Source organism: Giraffa tippelskirchi, chromosome 10, assembly GCF_054371585.1.
Source record: "Giraffa tippelskirchi isolate mGirTip1 chromosome 10, T2T-mGirTip1v1.2.pri, whole genome shotgun sequence".
NCBI lineage: Eukaryota > Metazoa > Chordata > Mammalia > Artiodactyla > Giraffidae > Giraffa > Giraffa tippelskirchi.
In genome coordinates, this window is record NC_137284.1 from 142,740,598 (window position 1) to 142,760,734 (window position 20,137).

General features: G+C 44.6%; 1 protein-coding gene across 1 annotated transcript in view; it reads right to left on the minus strand.

Annotated features, from left to right (window-relative positions):
• The window catches only part of LOC145523178 (solute carrier family 23 member 1-like), a 78,806-nt gene extending 59,805 nt beyond the window's left edge, over positions 1 to 19,001 (minus strand). Inside the window, exons 1-4 of the mRNA XM_081532977.1 lie at positions 18,525 to 19,001; positions 17,445 to 17,558; positions 16,066 to 16,196; positions 2,344 to 2,487 (exon numbers count right to left, since the gene is read on the minus strand). Of these exons, the coding sequence (XP_081389103.1) occupies positions 2,344 to 2,487; positions 16,066 to 16,107 (186 nt within the window). The 5' untranslated portion in view covers positions 16,108 to 16,196; positions 17,445 to 17,558; positions 18,525 to 19,001. The remainder of the gene's footprint in view (positions 1 to 2,343; positions 2,488 to 16,065; positions 16,197 to 17,444; positions 17,559 to 18,524) is intronic.
• Positions 19,002 to 20,137: the final 1,136 nt, after the last annotated feature.

A 20,137-nucleotide genomic window follows, 5' to 3' on the forward strand; every position in this document is an offset into this window, starting at 1 on the left:
GCAAAAGCAGTTCTAAGAGGACAGTTTATAGCAATATATGCCTACATGAAGAAAGAAGAAAGGTCTCAAGTAAACAATTTAACTTTCTTTCTCAAAGAACTAGAAAAGGATGAACAAACTGAGTCCCGAGTTAGAAGAAGAGAGGAAAGACATAAAGATCAGAACAGAAATACATGAAATGCAAATAATAGAAAAAAAACAACAAAACTAGAGCTTCTTTTTTTTTTTTTTAAGATAAGCAAACCCTTAGCTAAACTCAGAAAAAAGGAGAGAGGACTCAAATAAAATGAGACATGATACAACAGAAATACAAAGTACCATAAAACACTAGTATGAACAATTACACACCAAGAAATTGGATAACCTAGAAGAAATGGATAAATTACTAGAAACATGCAACTTGCCAAGACTGAATCATGAAGAAGTAGAAAATCTGAACAGACCAATAACCAGTGAGGAGACTGAAATAGTAATTAAAATTTCCCAACAAAGAAAAGCCCAAGACCAGATGGTTTCACTGGCAAATTCTATCAAATATCTAAAGAATTAACACCAAACCTTCCCAAACTCCTCCAAAAAATTGAAGAGGAGGGAACATTCCCAAACTCATTTTACAATCCAGCATAACCCTGATGGAGTTGTGGCTCAGACCGTAAAGGATCTGCCCGCAATGCAGGAGATCCAGGTTTGACCCCTGGGTTGGGAGGAACCCCTGGAGAAGGAAATGGCAAGTGACTCCAGTATTCTTGCCTGGAAAATCCCACGGACTAGAGCCTAGTAAGTTACAGTCCATGGGGTCTCAAGGAGTCAGACACAACTGAGCAACTTTTACATAACTCTGATACCAAAGCCAGATAAGGACCCTACAAGGTAAAAAAATTACAGGCCAATATCCCTTATGGATACAGATGTAAAAATTCTCAATGAAATTCTAGCAAACAGCATACCACAATACATTAAAAGGGCCATATGCCATGATAAAGTAGGATTTTTATCCCTGGATTGTTAAATATACACAAATCAATAAATATGATACACTGTATTAATAAAATGAAAGATAAAAATCCTATCATCCCAATGGATGCAGAAAAAACATTTGACAAAATTCAACACCCTTTCATAATGAAGTATCTACATTAGCCATTTTATTGGCTCACAATAATATTTTTTAAAATAGTAAGACATTTGCTTTTCTTCTTTTGTGGAAAAACACAAAGAAACAAACAAAAAAGTATTTCCCATCCCTGATTCCACATTGAACATTTTGGGATTAAAATGAAAATGAATCCATCTATGAGATTAAAGATTCAAGCTACAAAATGTTACAAAACAAATAGTGAAAGTTGAAAGCTACCTTCCTTTTTCTAGTTCCTCAACCCAAGGTTAAATACCTCTATTAGTTTCTTATGAGTCCTTCAAGATATGCAAAAATTACTACATATACTTATTTCTGCTGTTCTATCTTTCTTTTTGTTTGTTAGTTTTTAACATGAAAAAAGATCACACTATACATAGTTATTTACTTGACTTTTTTCACTTAATCTATGTTGGTGATCATTTTTTAACTTCAAGGTAAATATATCTTTCTCTAATAGCTACATTAAAAAATTATTTGTTAGGATGTGCCACAGTTCTCTAAGATGGATATTTTGGGGGTGTTTCTGGGTTTTGTTTGTTGTTGTGATTTTACGATTAATCATTAGAACATCTTTGTACTTATCTTAACAAGTCTTGCCAGCATATCTAGAGAAAAATTCTTTAAAAAAAATTTTTTTAATTTGGCCATGCCACGCGATTTGTGGGAACTTAGTTCCCCCACCAGGGATCGAACCCATGCCCTTGGCAGTGAAATGATGGAGTCCTAACCACTGGACCACTGGGGAATTCTCTACAGAAAAATTTTTAAGCATTAGGGCCTGGGTTAAATAACATGTGTTTTACATGTTAATAGAAAAGTTGCACCAAATAACATTCCAACAAGTGTTTGATAGTGCTTGTTTTCCAATATTCCCCAAGCACTGGTTATCAAACATTTCAGTTGTTGCCAAACAAATTAAAATTGGTATGTTAGGAAAAAAAAAAAAACTCACAATGGCCCAGTTGGTGTCCTTGATGTGACCTATTAGCTTAGCATGGAGGAGAATCTTGAGTCCTGCCCCATCCCCAAACTCCCTGGGAGAAAAGAGAGCCTGGAGGAGCCTTGAGTCCCCTGAAGGTTAACAACGTGGAAGCCAAGAACATGAGCAACTGAAGTTAGGATCTTGACTAATTTGACCTGGGTGTGTGTTGATGTGCCTTTTGAGACAGAGCCTCCTTGCACCCAATGCTTCTGCCTGGCATTACCTGGACCCCCAGGAAGATGCAGATATACCATGGTGGGATATCCAGGATGCCATAAGCGAGGTGGCTGCTGCTGGGACTCTTGAGATGGCCATCCTTCTTCCTGCCTTGGTCACCTTCATGGGAGCTGAGCACATCATCACCCCTCTGCTGGGAAAAAGACAAAAACACGTTTGAGCATTTCAAGAGGAATCAAGTGCATTTTGATGCCAAAAGCTTGGCCTCTATGTACCAGTGTCAAGTCAAATCTTGGAGACAGAGTTTTGGATGAAGTAGAAAACAATAGCTTACTGCTTTGCCAGGCAAAGGGAAACACAGTGACTCCTGCCCTCGAAAACCGTGTGTCCCTACCCAGAGGGATTTGGTGAGGAGTTTTATAGCAACGGCTCAAAGGTGGGGCTGCTAATAAGATTAGGCCATGGTACAGTTCAGTTCAGTCGCTCAGTCATGTCCGACTCTTTGTGATCCCATGGACTGCAGCATGCCAGGCCTCCCTGTCCGTCACCAACTCCTGGAGCTTACTCAAACTCACGTCCATTGAATCGGTGATGCCATCCAACCATCTTGTCCTCTGCCATCCCCTTCGCCTCCCGCCTTCAATCTTTCCAGGCATCAGGGTCTTTTCCAGTGAGTCAGTTCTTCACATCAGGTGGCCAAAGTATTGGAGTTTTAGCTTCACCATCAGTCCTTCCAATGAATATTCAGGACTGACTTCCTTTAGGATGGACTGACTGGATCTCCCTGGATCTCCTTGCAGTCCAAGGGACTCTCAAGAGTCTTCTCCAACACCACAGTTCAAAACATCAATTCTTCGGCGCTCAGCTTTCTTTATAGTCCAACTCTCACATCCATACATGACCACTGGAAAAACCATAGCTTTGACTAGACAGACTTTGTTGGCAAAGTGATGTCTCTGCTTTTTAATATGCTGTCTAAGTTGGTCATAACTTTTCTTCCAAGGAGCAAATGTCTTTTAATTTTATGGCTGCAGTCACCATCTGCAGTGATTTTGGAGCCCCAAAAAATAAAGTCTGTCACTGTTTCCATTGTCTCCCCGTCTATTTGCCAAGAAGTGATGGAACCAGATGCCATGATCTTAGTTTTCTGAATGTTGAGCTTTAAGCCAACTTTTTCACTTTCCTCTTTCACTTTCATCAAGAGGCTCTTCAGTTCTTCACTTTCTGCTATAAGGGTGGTGTCATCTGCATATCTGAGGTTATTGATATTTCTCTTGGCAGTCTTGATTTCAGCTTGTGCTTCATCCACCCCAGCGTTTCTCATGATGTACTCTGCATATAAGTTAAATAAGCAAGGTGACAATATACAGCCTTGATGTACTCCTTTCCCAATTTGGAACCAGTCTGTTGTTCCAAGTCCAGTTCTAACTGTTGCTTCCTGACCTGCATATAGATTTCTCAGGAGGCAGGTCAGATGGTCAGGTATTTCCATCCCTTGAAGCATTTTCCACAGTTTGTTGTGATCCACACAGTCAAAGGCTTTGGCATAGTCAATAAAGCAGAAATAGATGTTTTTCTGGAACTCTCTTGCTTTTTTGATGATCCAACGGTTGTTGGCAATTTGATCTCTGGTTCCTCTGCCTTTTCTAAATCCACCTTGAACATCTGGAAGTTCATGGTTCACGTACTGTTGAAGTCTGGCTTGGAGAATTTTGAGCATTAATTTGTTAGTGTGTGAGATGAGTGCAATTGTGCGGTAGTTTGAGTGTTCTTTGGCATTGCCTTTCTTTGGGATTGGAATGAAAACTGACCTTTTCCAGTCCTCTGGCCACTGCTGAGTTGTCCAAATTTGCTGGCATATTGAGTGCAGCACTTTCACAGAATCATCGTTTAAGACTTGAAATAGCTCGACTGGAATTCCATCACCTCTACTAGCTTTGTTCATAGTGATGCTTCCTAAGGTCCACTTTATTTCGCATTCCAGGATGTCTGGCTCTAGGTGAGTGATCACACCATCATGATTATCTGGGTTGTGAGGATCTTTTTTGTATAGTTCTTCTGTGTATTCTTGCTACCTCTTCTTAATATCTTCTGTTTCTGTTAGGTCCATACCATTTCTGTCCTTTATTGTGCCCATCTTTGCATGAAATGTTCCCTTGGTATCTCTAATTTTCTTGAAGAGATCTGTAGTCTTTCCCATTCTATTGCTTTCCTCTATTTCTTTGCACTGATTGCTGAGGAAGGCTTTCTTATCTCGTCCTGCTATTCTTTGGAACTCTGCATTCAAATGGGTATATCTTTCATTTTCTCCTTTGCCTTTCACTTCTCTTTTCACAGCTATTTGTAAGGCCTCCTCAGACAACCATTTTGCCTTTTTGCATTTCTTTTTCTTGGGGATGATCTTGATCCCTGCCTCCTGTACAATTTCACAAACCTCCATCCATAGTTCTTCAGGCACTCTGTCTATCAGATCTAATCCCTTGAATCTATTTCTATTTCCACTGTAAGCGATTTGATTTAGGTCATACCTGAATGGTCTAGTGGTTTTCCCTACTTTCTTTAACTTAAGTCCGAATTTGGGAATAAGGAGTTCATGCTCTAAGCCACAGTCAGCTCCTGGTCTTGTTTTTGCTGACTATATAGAGCTTCTCCATCTTTGGCTGCAAAGAACAAAATCAATCTTATTTCAGTGTTGACCATCTGGTGATGTCCATATGTAGAGTCTTCTCTTGTGTTGTTTGAAGAATGTGTTTACTATAACACAGAAAACTAACCAATCTGATCACATGGACCACAGCCTTGTCTAACTCAATGAAACTATGAGCCATACCATGTAGGGCCACCCAAGATGGACAGGTCATGGTGGACAGTTCTGACAAAACATAGTCCACTGGAGAAGGGAATGAAAAACCACTTCAGTATCCTTGCCTTGAGAACCCCATGAACAGTATGAAAAGGCAAAAAGACAGGACACTGAAAGATGAAACCTCCAGGTTGGTAGGTGCCCAATATGCTACTGGAGATCAATGGAGAACTATCTCCAGAAAGAATGAAGAGATGGAGCCAAAGCAACAACAACACCCGGTTGTGGATGTGACTGGTGATGGAAGTAAAGTCCAATGCTGTAAAGAGCAATATTGCAGGGGAACCTGGAATGTTACGTCCAGGAATCAAGGCAAATTGGAAGGAGATGATAAGAGTGAACATCAACATTTTAGTGATCAGTGAACTAAAATGGACTGGAATGGGTGAATTTAACTCAGATGACCATTATATCTACTACCGTGGGCAAGAATCCCTTAGAAGAAATGGAGTAGCCATCATAGTCAACAAAAGAGTCTGAAATGCAGTACTTGGATGCAATCTCAAAAACAACAGAATGCTCTCAGTTCATTTCAAAGGCAAACCATTCAATATCACGGTAATCTATGTCTATGCCCCAACCAGTAATGCTGAAGAAGCTGAAGTTGAACGGTTCTATGAAGACCTACAAGACCTTCTAGAGATAACATCCAAAAAAGATGTCCTTTTCATGATAGGGGACTGGAATGCAAAAGTAGGAAGTCAAGAAATACCTGGAGTAACAGGCAAATTTGGCCTTGGGAGTACAGAATGAAGCAGGGCAAAGGCTAATAGAGTTTTGCCAAGAGAATGCACTGGTCACAGCAAACACCCTCTTCCAACAACACAAAAGAAGGCTGTGTACAGGGCACTGCTTTAATCTGGTCTCAGATAATCTGATGAGAACCTTGTTTTTAGGCTTCTCTGGTAGCTCAGACAGTAAAGACTCCACCTACAATGCAGGAGACCCAGGTTTGATCCCTGGGTTGGGAAGATCCCTTGGAGAAGGGAATGGCTACCCATTACAGTATTCTTGCCTGGAGAATTCATGGACACAGGAGCCTGGTGGTCTGCAGCCCACCAGGGGTGGGCTCTTTGCAACCAGGGGTTGCAAAGAGTCAGATACTACTGAGTAACTGACGCACACGATCTGATGAGTTTGAGGTTCTTTTAATCTGGAATGAAGAATGGTGACATCTTCCTCCTTAAAAAACTAGAAATAAAACCACCATATGACCCAGCAATCCCACTCCTATGCATATACCCTGAGGAAACCAAAATTGAAAAAGACACATGATTCCCATTGTTCATCACAGCACTATTTACAATAGCTAGAACATGGAAGCAACCTAGATGTCCATCAACAGATGAATGGATAAAGAAGTTGTGGTACATATTCACAATAGAATATTATTTAGCCATAAAAAGGAATGCATTTGAGTCAGTTCTAATGAGGTGGATAAACCTAGAGCCTATTATACAGAGTGAAGTAAGTCAGAAAGAGAAAGATAAATCTCATATACTAATGCATATATACAGAATCTAGAAAGATGGTACTGAAGAATTTATTTGCAGGGCAGCAATAGAGAAACAGGGAGAAGGCAATAGCAACCCACTCCAGTACTCTTGCCAGGAAAATTCCATGGATGGAGGAGCCTGGTGGGCTGCAGTCCATGCGGTCGCGAAGAGTCAGACACGACTGAGCGACTTCACTTTCACTTTTCACTTTCATGCATTGGAGAAGGAAATGGCAACCCACTCCAGTGTTCTTGCCTGGAGAATCCCAGGGATGGCAGAGTCTGGTGGGCTGCCGTCTATGGGGTCGCACAGAGTCAGACACGACTGAAGTGACTTAGCAGCAGCAGAAGCAGCAATGGAGAAACAGACAGAGAGAATAGACTTATGGACATGGGGAGAGGGGAGGAAAGGGTGAGATGTATGGAGGGAGTAACATGGAAACTTACATTGCCATATGTGAAATAGATAGCCAACAGGAATTTGCTGTGTGTCTCAGGAAACTCAAACAGGGGCTCTATATCAACCTAGAGGGATGAGATAGGGAGGAAGGTGGGAGGGAGGTTCAAGAGGGAGGGGATATATATATATATATACCTATGACTAATTCATGTTGAGGTTTGACAGAAAACAACAAAATTCTGTAAAGCAATTATCCTTCAATTAAAACTGAAAGAATGGTGACATCTTCCATTTATTGGGGGTTTTAGTCCTTTTGTTATTGTGGTGCAGTCACTAAGTCATGTCCCACTCTTTGTGACCCCATGCACTGCAGCACTCCAGGCTTCCCTGTCCTTCACTATCTCCCAGAGTTTGCTCAAATTCATATCCATTGAGTCAGTGATGCTATCTAACTCTCTCATCCTCTGCCATCCTCTTCTCCTTTTGCCATCAATCTTTCCCACCATCAGGGTCCTTTCCAGTGAATGCGCTCTTTGCATCAAGTGGCCAGAGTATTGGAGCTTCAGCACCAGTCCTTCCAATTAATATTCAGGATTGATTTCTTTTAGGATTGACTGGTTTGATCTCCTTGCTGTCCGAGGGACTCTCAAGAGTCTTCTCCAGCACCACAACTTGAAAGCATAAATTCTTTGGCACTCAGCCTTCTTTATGGTCTAACTCTCACATCCATACATGACTACTGGAAAAACCATAGCTTTGACTACACAGACCTTTGTTGGCAAAGTGATGTCTCTGCTTTTTAACATGCTGCCTAGGCTTGTCATAGCTTTCCTTCCAAGGAGCAGATGTCTTTTAATTTCATGGCTGCAGTCACCATCCATAGTGATTTTGGTGCCCAAGAAAATAAAGTCTGTCACTGCTTCTACTTTAGTTCTTTAAAGAGCTTGAAAGATCTGTTTTATCTCTTGAGGTAGAACCAGGACCCTGCCCAAAGCCTGCACTATTGTTTCCTGGCTGCTCCTCCGTTGTCTCTGAATCCCCTCCTTTCCCTGATTAGTAACTGTTTGAATCTAACCTTTGGGACTCAAGGAAGGTCATGGAGGCTGGAGTCTATTCCCCACAAACAAGGAACAAGGGACATGGAAAGGTTTCTAGGCCCCCAGAGGTTCCTGCTTAGTTTCACTTTCTTATTACAACCAGACAGATGGACAGCTTTCTAGAGGCAAGAACAATGGTATTGTGATATATGCTGGCCAGCTTGTGGTTTCTAGATTCAGACTCAAAAGACCAGTGACTTTCTATATTATACATCTGCAGCAAGCCCTAACAGAAAATAAACTTTGTGGAAGAACAAATGGGGATCAACTCCATGGTCAGAAAATGGGCAGAGGAATTCCTTGATGATTCATTCAGTGGTTAGGACTTCATGCTTTCACTGCCAAGGGCATGGGTTCAATCCTTGGTCTGGGAACTAAGATCCTACATGGTGTAGCCAAAAAATGAAAAGTGGGTTTCTCAAGAAAATGTGCAAGGAAATGGGGATTCTGACCCAGATGGTGTAGCTGACCTTGTTTATGCTCCCACAGGCCAGCCCTGTGCCAAAGCCCTTATCATAATGTGTTTATTATAATGCACTATTTCCTTATCAATCTCTTCTGCTGGAACTGAGTTCCTACAACGCATTCACTGTGCCTTACTCTCCTTTGTTGTCTCAGTTTCTAGAACAACCCCAATGCTCAGTGTAGACTGAGTAAATGGCGGAATGAATGGACATAACACAAATGTAAATAAGTATAGAGCATACAGAATGCTCTAGGGTCAATAGCCAAGTTACATTCCTATCAGGTTACTCCAAATTAACTTTGAATCATAAACTCTCTCCTCCAATTTATTGGCTATATAGTTTAGCAAACTTGGGCAAATTATTAACATTTATAAGCCTTATTTTTCTGATCTATGTAACAAAAATGTTAATAACACCTACTTCATAGATGAAAAAATTAAATTGGAACATGAAGAAATGGGGAGATGTTGCTCAAAGGATACAAACAAATAGTATAACATGAATAGGTTCTGGGAAATGAATGTACAGTGTGGTGATTATAGTTAATAATATTGTATTATATATTTGAAAATTGCTAAGAGAGTAAACCCTAAATGTTCTCAGCACAAAAAAGAAGTGGTGACTGCATGCCGTGATGGAGGTGTTAACTACTAATAACTGCTGCTAAGTCACCAAGTCACTGCAGTTGTGTCTGACTCGTTGAGACCCCATGGGCCATAGCCCGCCAGGATTCTCTTCCCATGGGATTCTCTAAGCAAGAATACTGGAGTGGGTAACCATGCCCTCCTCCAGGCGACCTACCCGGCACAGGGATCAAACCCAAATCTGTTAAGTCTCCTGCACTGGCAGGCGGTTCTTAACCACTAGCGACACCTAGGAATCTATTAATAACTGCTATGGCAGAGACATTACTTTGTCAACAAAGGTCCGTCTAGTCAAGGCTATGGTTTTTCCAGTAGTCACGTATGGATGTGAGAGTTGACTGTAAAGAAAGCTGAGTGCTGAAGAATTGATGCTTTGGAACCATGGTGTTGGAGAAGACTCTTGAGAGTCCCTTGGACTGCAAGGAGATCCAACCAGTCCATCCTAAAGGAGATCAGTCCTGGGTGTTCATTGGAAGGACTGATATTGAAGCTGAAACTCCAATGCTTTGGCCACCTGATGTGAAGAGCTGACTCATTTGAAAAGACCCTGATGCTGGGAAAGATTGAGGGCAAGAGGAGAAGGGGGACGACAGAGGAAGAAATGGTTGAATGGCATTACCGACTCAATGGACATGGGTTTGGGTGGACTCCAGGAGTTGGTGATGGACAGGGAGGCCTGGCGTGCTGCTGTTCATGGGGTCGCAAAGAGTCAGACATGACTGAGTGACTGAACTGAACTGAACTGATGGTGATAATCATTTTGCAGCATATAATTGTATCAAGTCAATGTCTTGGACACTTTAAACTTACACAATGTTATATGTCAATTACATGTAATAAACCTGGGGAAAAAAACAAAGTATGAAGCACATAGTCCTGTGCCCTGCACGGTGCTCCTGCTCAGTAAATATATTATTTGCTATAATTATGATAAGCTTCTGGTCCCATGTTTCAAAGGCTTTTAACTCACACTTGAATGACATTAGAGCAGCTGTAGGTGAGAGGAATAGGAAAACAATGTCTTCAGTGTGGCCAGAAGGGGGCAAGGCCACCAGTGTGAAGATTAGGCAATTAGGTGATAAGTCCCAGCAGAGTCCTGGGCCCTGGTCAGACCACAGAAGAAGAGCAGGTTCTGCACACTGGCACAGCCAGGGTGCCCTGAAGATAGTGTGGGCTTCTCACAGAGGAAGTTCTGGAAAGGATATTAAAGGCAACCATACCAACACCAACCTCTATGGTCAAGCACCCTTTACTCCAGCACAGCCTCAAAGAACAACTTCTGAACTGAAGCTGCACTATGACTCCTGGGAATGCTAATCACTTCAATGCTATGGGCTCCTACTATACAAGAAATCTGCTATTTTTTGTGACTATATTGATATAAAGATACATTATTATATAGTAAAAATTTTCTCTTTTGTCTAAAAATTATTTTTTTTCCTTCTGATTTTAAAAGAAATGGGAGCAAAATTGTGGGCACAGACACCATGGCTGCTCTCCCTAAGGATCAGTGGCCCTGCTCTGGAGAAGTAGGAGAAGCAGATGAATGGGGGGCAAGGGGTCACCAATTGCTTTGCAGTGGAGAGAGGCAAGAAAGCCACCAGATCAAGAACTGGGTGTTTGTCCCCTACCACTTCCAGGACAGCACCGGTCCCTAGGGAACATTATGTTCTAAGACAGGGTTTCTCAATCTCAGCACCATTGCCGTTTTGGACAGGATAATGCTTCCTTGCACTGTGTGTGTACATGGCAGGGGCTGGGGCTATATCATGCACCCTAGGATATTTAGTAGCATCTTTGGCCTGGACCCACTAGATGCCAGTGGCAAGCCCCTGCCCTCACCTTCAGTTGTAACAACCCAAAATGACTCCAGACATTGCCAAATGTCACCAGTAGGGTAAAAATCACCCCCAGTTAAGAACTGCCATTTTAAGGGTATTGTTCAGATCCCACCAGGGAAGCTGCAACTAAGGACAGTTCTGGCTGAAGTGGGGAGTGGGTGGGATGGATGTGCTATCTCCACGTAGAGATAGAGGAAGCCAGTCCTCCTCTTCCGTGGGATGGAGCACTGGCAAACCGGATCTCAACTCCTTTCCAGTATGTGGGGGCCCCATCACTGGCGATGGAGAAAATTTCCCAGAGCACTGAGGTCCAGGCGGTGGGAAGAGCTCAGGGCTGCGGTCAGGCTTGCAGAGAGTGGGTGGACTGAGTCAGCCACAGCACAGCTCTGCAGAGTCACCCTGTTCCCCAGGAACAGGGCTCGGTGCAGCGTTTGCCCATGAATCTATTATTTAGTTTCTGAAACTTGAATGTAAGAGTTTTGCTTCTACTCATCTATTCAGCAATGCCTGGAAGCATGCCTCCCAAACCTGATCCAGGAAGCCTTCCCTGACTTCTCTCCACTCCCGCTCAGACTACAGCCCAGCATGCCTCACAGTCATAACACCGTTTCCTCATCCAAAAGGTCATAAAGTCCCATAACTTCTCTACTCCATCGCTAGCACAGAGTTAGTGCTCACAGCACAATCTGTTGAGTGAAAAATAAATAAATAAATGAACATATACATAAATTAATGACCATAAAGATTCTCTCATCGACTTTTAAAAATAAATCCATAACTGCTTAGAACTCTTTGGAAACATTATGCTGATCCTATTTGGATTCCTGAAAAGAAGGCTGTACTGATGCAGCTTTGGTACTTGGGTTGGATGTGAAAGAAGGGTGGTTTTGCCTAAGCAGGTCAAGGCCAAGCCAAAGATAGCCTGGAGGATGCCCTAGGGAACTCCTGAGCACTTATCGCGAGGTTTTAGTGACCACGTGGTGCAGTCCTTGAGCGCAACAGCAGAAGAACCGGCTGAAGAAAAGAGGCGGGGCAGAAGAAAAAAGACTGGCTGTTGATTGGCTCGCTGGTTGATTGACGCTGCGTAGGCTACACAGAACAGCCGAGCGCGCAGTTTGAACTGGGGCCGCAGTGGTCTGTCAGTCCCCTGCTTGGCAGCCATTAGCACATCACTTCCCCTCTCTCAGACTCCGTGTCCCCTTCTGACTCTGGGAGGGTTGCAAAAATACTCAAAAGTGTATATGGCTTCCTGTTATGCGCACCTGTGAATGAGCTCACACGACTCGGGCAGGTACAGCTCTAGCAAACTCACCTCATACCTTCTCCCAAGACCCCTTGGAATTCTCAGAAAGGTGAAGGGGCGGGGTCGGGGGGGACAGTAGTGGGGGATGTTAGTTTGGGGCCTTCTCGCCCCCCCCCCCCATTTAAGAGTCAATGACTCAGGACTTCCCTGGTGGTCCCATGGTTAAGATTGCCTTCCAGTGCAGGGAGTGAGGGTTCGATCCCAGCTCAGGGAGCTAAGATTCTACATGCCCAGTGGCCAAAAATACAAAACATGAAACAGAAGAAGTATTGTAACAAATTCAATGAAGACTTTGAAATTGATCCACATCAGAAAAAATCTTTTAAAAACAAAAGTCAATGACTCACAGAGTGTTCTCAGCCTGATGACTCTGAATAGTCTAAGTTTTGTCTGGATATCAATCTGGACCTGATGAGGTTATGGAAACCACTTCTGTAATTGCTTTACAACACTTTTCTGGGAAATTGTCCTTGTATGAGGCCCAACATGGGGAAAAAAAAAAAATTAGAACTTAACAGTGGAGAAAAACTCATCTTCCTTGAGAACAGCTGGTTCTTCACTCTGATTAGAGTGTGTGACTTCTGTGAAACACGTCAGCTATGGCTGGTAGAAAGCACAGAGCCTGATCAAAATACATCTTTTGCTGTAAAGCACTTTGTGTCACTTACATAAAGTGCTAGGGCAAAAAATAAAATAAGCAGGTACACAGTGGGCTAAGATTCCTGTGTGTGAGAGATGAGTCACTAGCATATTAAAGATATACATAGAAACATGACATCCCAGAGATATTGTAGAGCAGGGGCTTCCCAGATGGAGGTGGAAAAAGCCCCACCTCAGGGCATATTCAGATGGGGGAACTGACTTTATCCCAGGGGAATCCCTGGTCAGTAAAATTCTGTAACTCTCAGACTTCCCTGGTGGCCCAGTGGCTAAGATGCTGAGCTCCCAATACAGGGGGTCCAGGTTCAATCCTTGGTCACAGAACTAGAGCCCACATGCCTCAACCAAGAGTTCACATGCTGCAACTAAGACCTGGCATGGCCAAATAAATAATTTGTTTTTAAGTCTATGACTCATAGTGGCAGAAGAATGCCTACAAGCCCCTTTTTGAAGGAAGAATAAACTCTTAATGAAGCTTCCCCATGAGTCAGCACTGGCATGAGAAGATGGGCCACAAGCTTTTCTTCTGATTGGAAGAGTCTATCAGCTCAACACATGGGCTGGAATTTCACCAAAACACTTGCTCAAAGAGGCATTCTGTTGAGGTGTGGCACTTTATAGCGCTTTACAGTTTGCAAAGAGCTTCCAATGCATCCTCTCATTTGATTCTCACAACCTAGTTTCCAGAGAGGAGATTGAGCCTCAGTGAGATGACACAGCTTGTCCCAGATCCCCTTGTAAATGGGAAAATGGAACTCTCCTCTCCTAGTCGAGGGCAGTTGCTGGCAGGTGCATTCCTGTGTGTACAGGGACAGCCTGTCGTCTCCCTGCAGCAGAGCAGCAGAGCAGGAGACTGGCACAGAGGGAACAGCAGTGGGAAGGAGGGTTCCTGGGGGGAAATGAATCCCTTGGCCCTCTGACTCCATCCATCCCCCACACAGCCTCCCGCTCCCCATCTTGCCCCCTAGGTTTGCTTCCTAACACTTCCAGTCAACTGACTCTAGCCATTGGGATTGTCCAGGTCTCTCCAAACATGGCTGGGGAATCTGTCTTCCCCATGTTTATATCCCTAGAAGATTCTAACAAAGCAAAGCACACGAAAACCAAAACATCTCAGAAAAGTGGCCTTTTAATCTGGGTGCTGAGCCCGAGGCTTTGAGGAAAATGAAAAGACAGTTCACTGAATAAAGACAGATACGTGCCCAGACCCTACCACTCCCTACTGGCCTCAGGTGTGCTAAAGACGTGGAAAACATCACAGCTTTCAGAAATAGAGTCTTCAACTTATTTCCCGAGTTTTTTTTTTTTTTTTGCTTCTATGAGATGGTGACAGAAGTGTTTAAAAAAATTTAAAAAGGTCCAAAATGGAGTAACTAATGCTAAGCCCATATCAGCCAACCAAGACTTAATATCTAACCTATTTAATTGCATGCAGTTTTGGTCTCTCACAGGAATGTAACCTTTCACTAGTCCATCTCAAATTATCTGGTTAGAACTAGTGAGATGATCTGCCTGGTAGACCCCTGCTTTTCAGGAAAGTGACCTGGCCTGAAACAATCCACTCTTTGATAGAATAAATTTGCCATGCCTCCTTCTGCCTATAAAACTCCTCCATTTTGTACAGCTCCTCAAAACTCCCTTCTATCTTCTATCATGGTATGCTGTCCATTTCATGAGTCATTGAATACAGCCAATTAGAGTGGACTTCCCTGGCAGTCCATCAGTTAAGACTCCACACTTAACCTCCTGGAGTCACTGCAGGGGGCCTGGGTCCAAACCCTGGTGGGCAAACTAAGATCCTGCATGCTTCGAGGTGTGGCCAAAAGAAATAATAATAATTTTAAAAATAAAGCCACCTAAGCTTTAAATTTACCCAGTTGAATTTTTTACTTTTAGCAATAGGAATTCTGAGAAGAGAGGAAATTTCTCTCAGGTACCTGTCACAATTTTCCAGAAGAGTCAGCCACAGTCTCTTTACCAGAAGGCTGACTAGCAGTGGGCAAGGTCTGGCAGCCGGGCTCCAGGGGACAGTTCTGAGGGCCCAGCCCAGGCTCATGCGTGGCACCTGTCCCACAGACACCATGGCTGGGCCTGGTGGGGAGAGGCTTTGTCTGGCTACGGTGGGCAGAGGGTCCCCACTCAGTCAGCTCCCCCCACTCCCCGCCCTGGTTGTTTTTAGGTGGCCAAACTAGGCTGGAAAGAATGGTGGGAGCAGGGCTCAAGGACTAGCTGGAGAGGCCTCCAGATGGGTTATTGTCACTTTACTTCTCTGGGCCTCAGCTTCCTTGTATGTAAAATGGGAACAGAGGTGTATGCCTCAGTGGCATCAAGGAAGAAAATAAAGGACATAATGCTGGGACATATCAGTTATTTGGTGAACAGTAGTTCCGTGCCCTTCTCTCTCTCTCTCTGTATGTGTTTCTCTCTCCCTCTCTCATTCTCTCTCTCTCTGCTTTCCTGTTTCTCTTTGCTTTGCTTCAGAAAGGGTTTCTGATCAAAGAAATCATAATGCTGAGAAACCTGGAAAACAAACACTTAGATTCAACAGAGTAAAACAAAGAGGACCTTTCAGCTCTCCCTTCTTCCTTTGTAATTCATTCACGGACTTTAGCACTGAGGGTGGAATCTTTGCCTTGTGAGGGTGGCGGCAGGAGAACAGCCGTAATAATTCAAAGTCTCGCTTAGAACACGAGCTACCTTCCTTATGAATCCGCATTAGGACTCCACGCTGGGACCTTTCTCCAGGGTCTTTCCTCTTTTTGGCTACCCTACTAATCTACCTGCAATGCAAGAGACCCGGGTTTGATCCCTGGGTCAGGAAGATCACCTGGAGAAGGGAATGGCAACCCACTCCAGTGTTCTTGCCTAGAGAATCCCATGGACAGAGGAGCCTGGTGGACTACAGTCCATGACATTGCAAAGAGTCAGACAGGACTGAGAGACTAACACATAACATACACCCCACCTCTGTCATTCCCTTTCTTCTACCAGCACTCACCAAGGAGTTGGGGTGCTCACAGCTGGTGATGGCAGAGTCCATGGCCGCTTGGGGTCTTCTCTTTTTGGCTTCCTCTCAGAAAAGAAAAAAAGCAAAGCCGCTGCAGGAGAGGAAGATTAACTTCTCACAGCCTGCCAAAATAATAAGTGAGAGGGAAAGATAAGGATCCGAGAGGGTGGGGCCTCCAAGCCCCACCTGCTGCTCTATAACAGACACCCACTCCACCCACCTCTGCGGTCACTGCAGGGGACCAAGGTGCATCCAATGATAATAAGTGTTACATCATTTGAAAAGTGTGGGTAGTTGCAGAGAAGTTAATGATATCTCATGGCACCAATGGGATATCATCTCTGCAACTACCCACACTTTTCAAATGATGTAACACTTACTATCATTGGATGTACTCTTGCCTGGAAAATCCCATGGACGCAGGAGTCTGGTAGGCTACAGTCCATGGGGTTGCTAAGAGTTGGACACGACTGAGTGACTTCACTTTCACTTTTCCCTTTCATGCACTGGAGAAGGAAATGGCAACCCACTCCAGTATTCTTGCCTGGAGAATCCCAGGGACGGCGGAGCCTGGTGGGCTGCCGTCTATAGGGTCACACAGAGTCGGACACGACTGAAGAGACTTAGCAGTAGCATGGCACCAAGGAAATAAATCAGGGTGCAGCCTGTTGAGATGTGGCAGGACAGCACTTTCCGGAAACCAGGTTCCCAGGGCTAGGAGAAGAGGCGGGTGAGGCTCTGGGCCAGATATAGAGGCTTTTCTGTTTTCTAAAGCTGATTTCTAGTGACTGGTTGAGCTGGAATGAAAGCATTGCAAAAGTGACACAAGCAGCCTGGCCCCTGAGATACACTGACACAGTCGTTAGGGAGGGACTGCTGACCCTAAATGCTGACCTGGGAGAGGCTACTAAGGCTCATGGGTGGAGCAAAGACCTCAGGTGAGAAGCTGAGAAAAAATGCTTCTACTCCTTGAGTGCCTGTCTCCCTAATATGCAGAAACTTCTAGTAACCTACCTATTGGAGAGACAAATCCAGGAAGGCATAGTCTCAGTCTTATCCCGCACAGAGTACTAAAATGCTCCTCTAAAACTCTCAATAAACCCCACTCTATAAAATCCAGTGGGGCTTCCCAGGTGGTGTTAGTGGTAAAGAACCCGCCTGCCAATGCAGGAGATGTAAGAGATGTGGGTTCAATCCCTGGGTCGGGAAGATCCCCTGGAGGAGGGCATTGCAACCAACTCCAATATTCTTGCCCAGAGAATCCCATGGACAGAGAAGCCTGGTGGCTACAGTCCACGGGGTTGCAAAGAGTCAGACACGACTGAAGCAACTTAGCATGTATGCACATGAAGGCCAATGCAAGCAAATACCTGTTATTCATAATGATGGGATGTTCTGGAATGGATAGCACTGGGACCCAAGTTTCAGGAAACACATAGTGGGACATACATAGACACTGATAGGAGTCCGTCCAAGAGGAAGCCCTGAAAAGCACAGCAATGAGAAGTTTGACGTGGGAGGGGACAGAGCTGACTTAGGCTATGACAGAAAAACCGAGGTCAGAAGAGACCTTTACTGAATACTAACTGAGCACTGCACCATATCTTTTCTGTTTTTCTTACTAAATGTTCACTACAAACTAGCGTTCATATCCTTATTTTACAAAAGGATTAAAAATCCTATAAATTCAGATTTTTCTAAGATTGAGAAATATGGGTGTCGATGGGTTAAGCTATTTGCCCAAGATTCATAGCAAATGCAGGAGCTGAGATTCAAACCCAGACAGTCTTGTCCTACAGCCCACGGGGCTCAAGGAGATGCCCATCAGAGACAGGCAAGTGTTCTGGGCCTGAAGAGGGCTCAGGGGACACAGTCCAGGAGTGTGGTCAGAGGGGCTTCCCCACACCACCTGGAAAGGAAATGTGGATCTTCTCCAAAAGGCGCCAGGGGCCCCAAGTTCACCTGAGAAGGGGAAGTGAGGCTGCTCAGCTTAAGGTGATGGGTCCTGCGGAGGCTGGGATCCCCAGAGCAGGCTAATTCTGCAGTCCCCAGGGCGGGAGGGGCAGGAGGTGAGAACAGAGGGCTGGTGCCAACATTTACATGGACAATGAAGAGCACAAGCTCTGTTCGTTGCTCCAGGAAGGCCTGGCTTAAGGGGGGGGCTAGGAGGGTCCAGGAGTGGGGAATTGACTGCACTGTCCCCGCACCTCCCACCCTCACAGACCTGTGGGCAAGGGCAAAGTTGGGGTCATCTTCAGGGACAGTGAGGAAAGAGGTGTCTTCTCAGACTCTGCCCTCCCCACACTGGAGGTCTGGTTTCACCAGGCTCTGCCCTTTCCTCTCGCTGCCAATTTCTTGGATGTACAATTAAACTCTTCTATAGACTGAGGTAAAATGGTGCTGGGTTAGCCACACAAGGAAGGTAAAGCAGAGAGATGGGCTCCTCTCACCCCTTCATCTGGCTGCCTGTACAGTGTGCTCAGCGTCTTCCTCCCTCTTCAACCTCAGCACCTTTCTTCCAGGGCTGACACTCTGTCTCACAAGGCTCTTTGTTGGGTGTCCTCCCAGCGTTGGCCCTTTGGCCTGTGGTCTCTGCCACTGTTCCCTTCTCGCTCAGTGCTGTGAGGAGACAAGCCAGCACCTCCCCTACTTTTCCTCCACCTTCCGCACCTTAGAAGTCATTTTCAGGGAATTCCCTGGAGGTCCAGTGGTTAGAGCTCAGTGCTTTCAATCCCAAGGGCTCTAGTTCAATCCTTGGTCAGGGAACTATCACACGGCCCTCACAGCCAAAAAAGGAAAAAAAAAAGTAAGTTACTTCCACAGATTTGTCCCTCCTCTCACCATTGACTGGGCCTGGCTTTGAAACAGTAGGGAAGGGCCCTTGAGGACTGACTAGAACCGGCTAGATGGCGGAAGAACTGACTCCCAGCAGCCCCTGGGGCTCATTATAATATATTAACATGCTGATGACACACCCACAGGCGCCATGACACTTCCGAGGCTGACCATAAAAGGCCAAAAAGTGGGCAGTGGCCCAATTCCTAGAAATCCCCACCGCTTTTCCAAGACAGTTGAAATAATCCTCCCACCCATTAGCCTACAAAATTGTTGTTGTTTATTTGCTAAGTCCTGTCAGGCTTTTTGCAACCCTATGGACTATAGCCCAACAGGTTTCTCTGTCCATGGGATTTCTCAGGCAAGCATACTAGAGTGGGTTCCCATTTCCTTTTCCAGGGGAAACTTCCCGACCTAGGGATCGAAACTGCGTCTCCTGCATTGGCAGACAGATTCTTTACCACTGAACCACCAGAGAATCCCCAGCCTGTGAAATTACCCAGTTGGTAAAAACTAACCATCCCATGTTTTGGGACCTCTTGCCTCCTGAGATGGCCCACACTCTGTGGAGTGTGCTTCTTCTATGACAGTGCTCACGTTCTGAGATGATCTCATGCCCTCCAGCTGCTCTTGCCTTTTGAAACTGTCCAGATACTGTCTGTGGAATGTGTATTTTTCCAAATAAATCTGTGTGTTACCTATCGCTTTGTCTCTCACTGAATTCTTTCTGTGCTAAGACGTAAAACCTGAACTTCAGTAATTCTTGAGACCAGGTGTGTGATTTTAATTAAAAGACAGTGGGTTCAAGTCTCATCTGAATTATGTGGTTTCAGCTTCTGCTACCATCTCTCACCCCAAAGCCCCAGTGGTACCCCAACTCTCCCATTTCCTCAGCTGCCCCAGACGTTGGCTCAGCCCTACCTCCCTGATTAGAATGATCCTGCTACCCTATACACACACTAGCCTGAGATTCTTCACTACACATTCAATACAGTCACATATGATTATTTATTACCCTGTGTTTCAAGTTACAGAAATCTTGTTGTTCAGTTGCTCAGTCATCTCCACCTGTTTGCAACCCCATGGACTGCATCATGCCAGGCCTCCCTGTCCATCACCAACTCCCGGAGCTTGTTCAAATTCATGTCCATCAGGTCGGTGATGCCATCCAACCATCTCGTCCTCTGTCATCCCCTTCTCCTCCTACCTTTAATCTTTCCCAGCATCA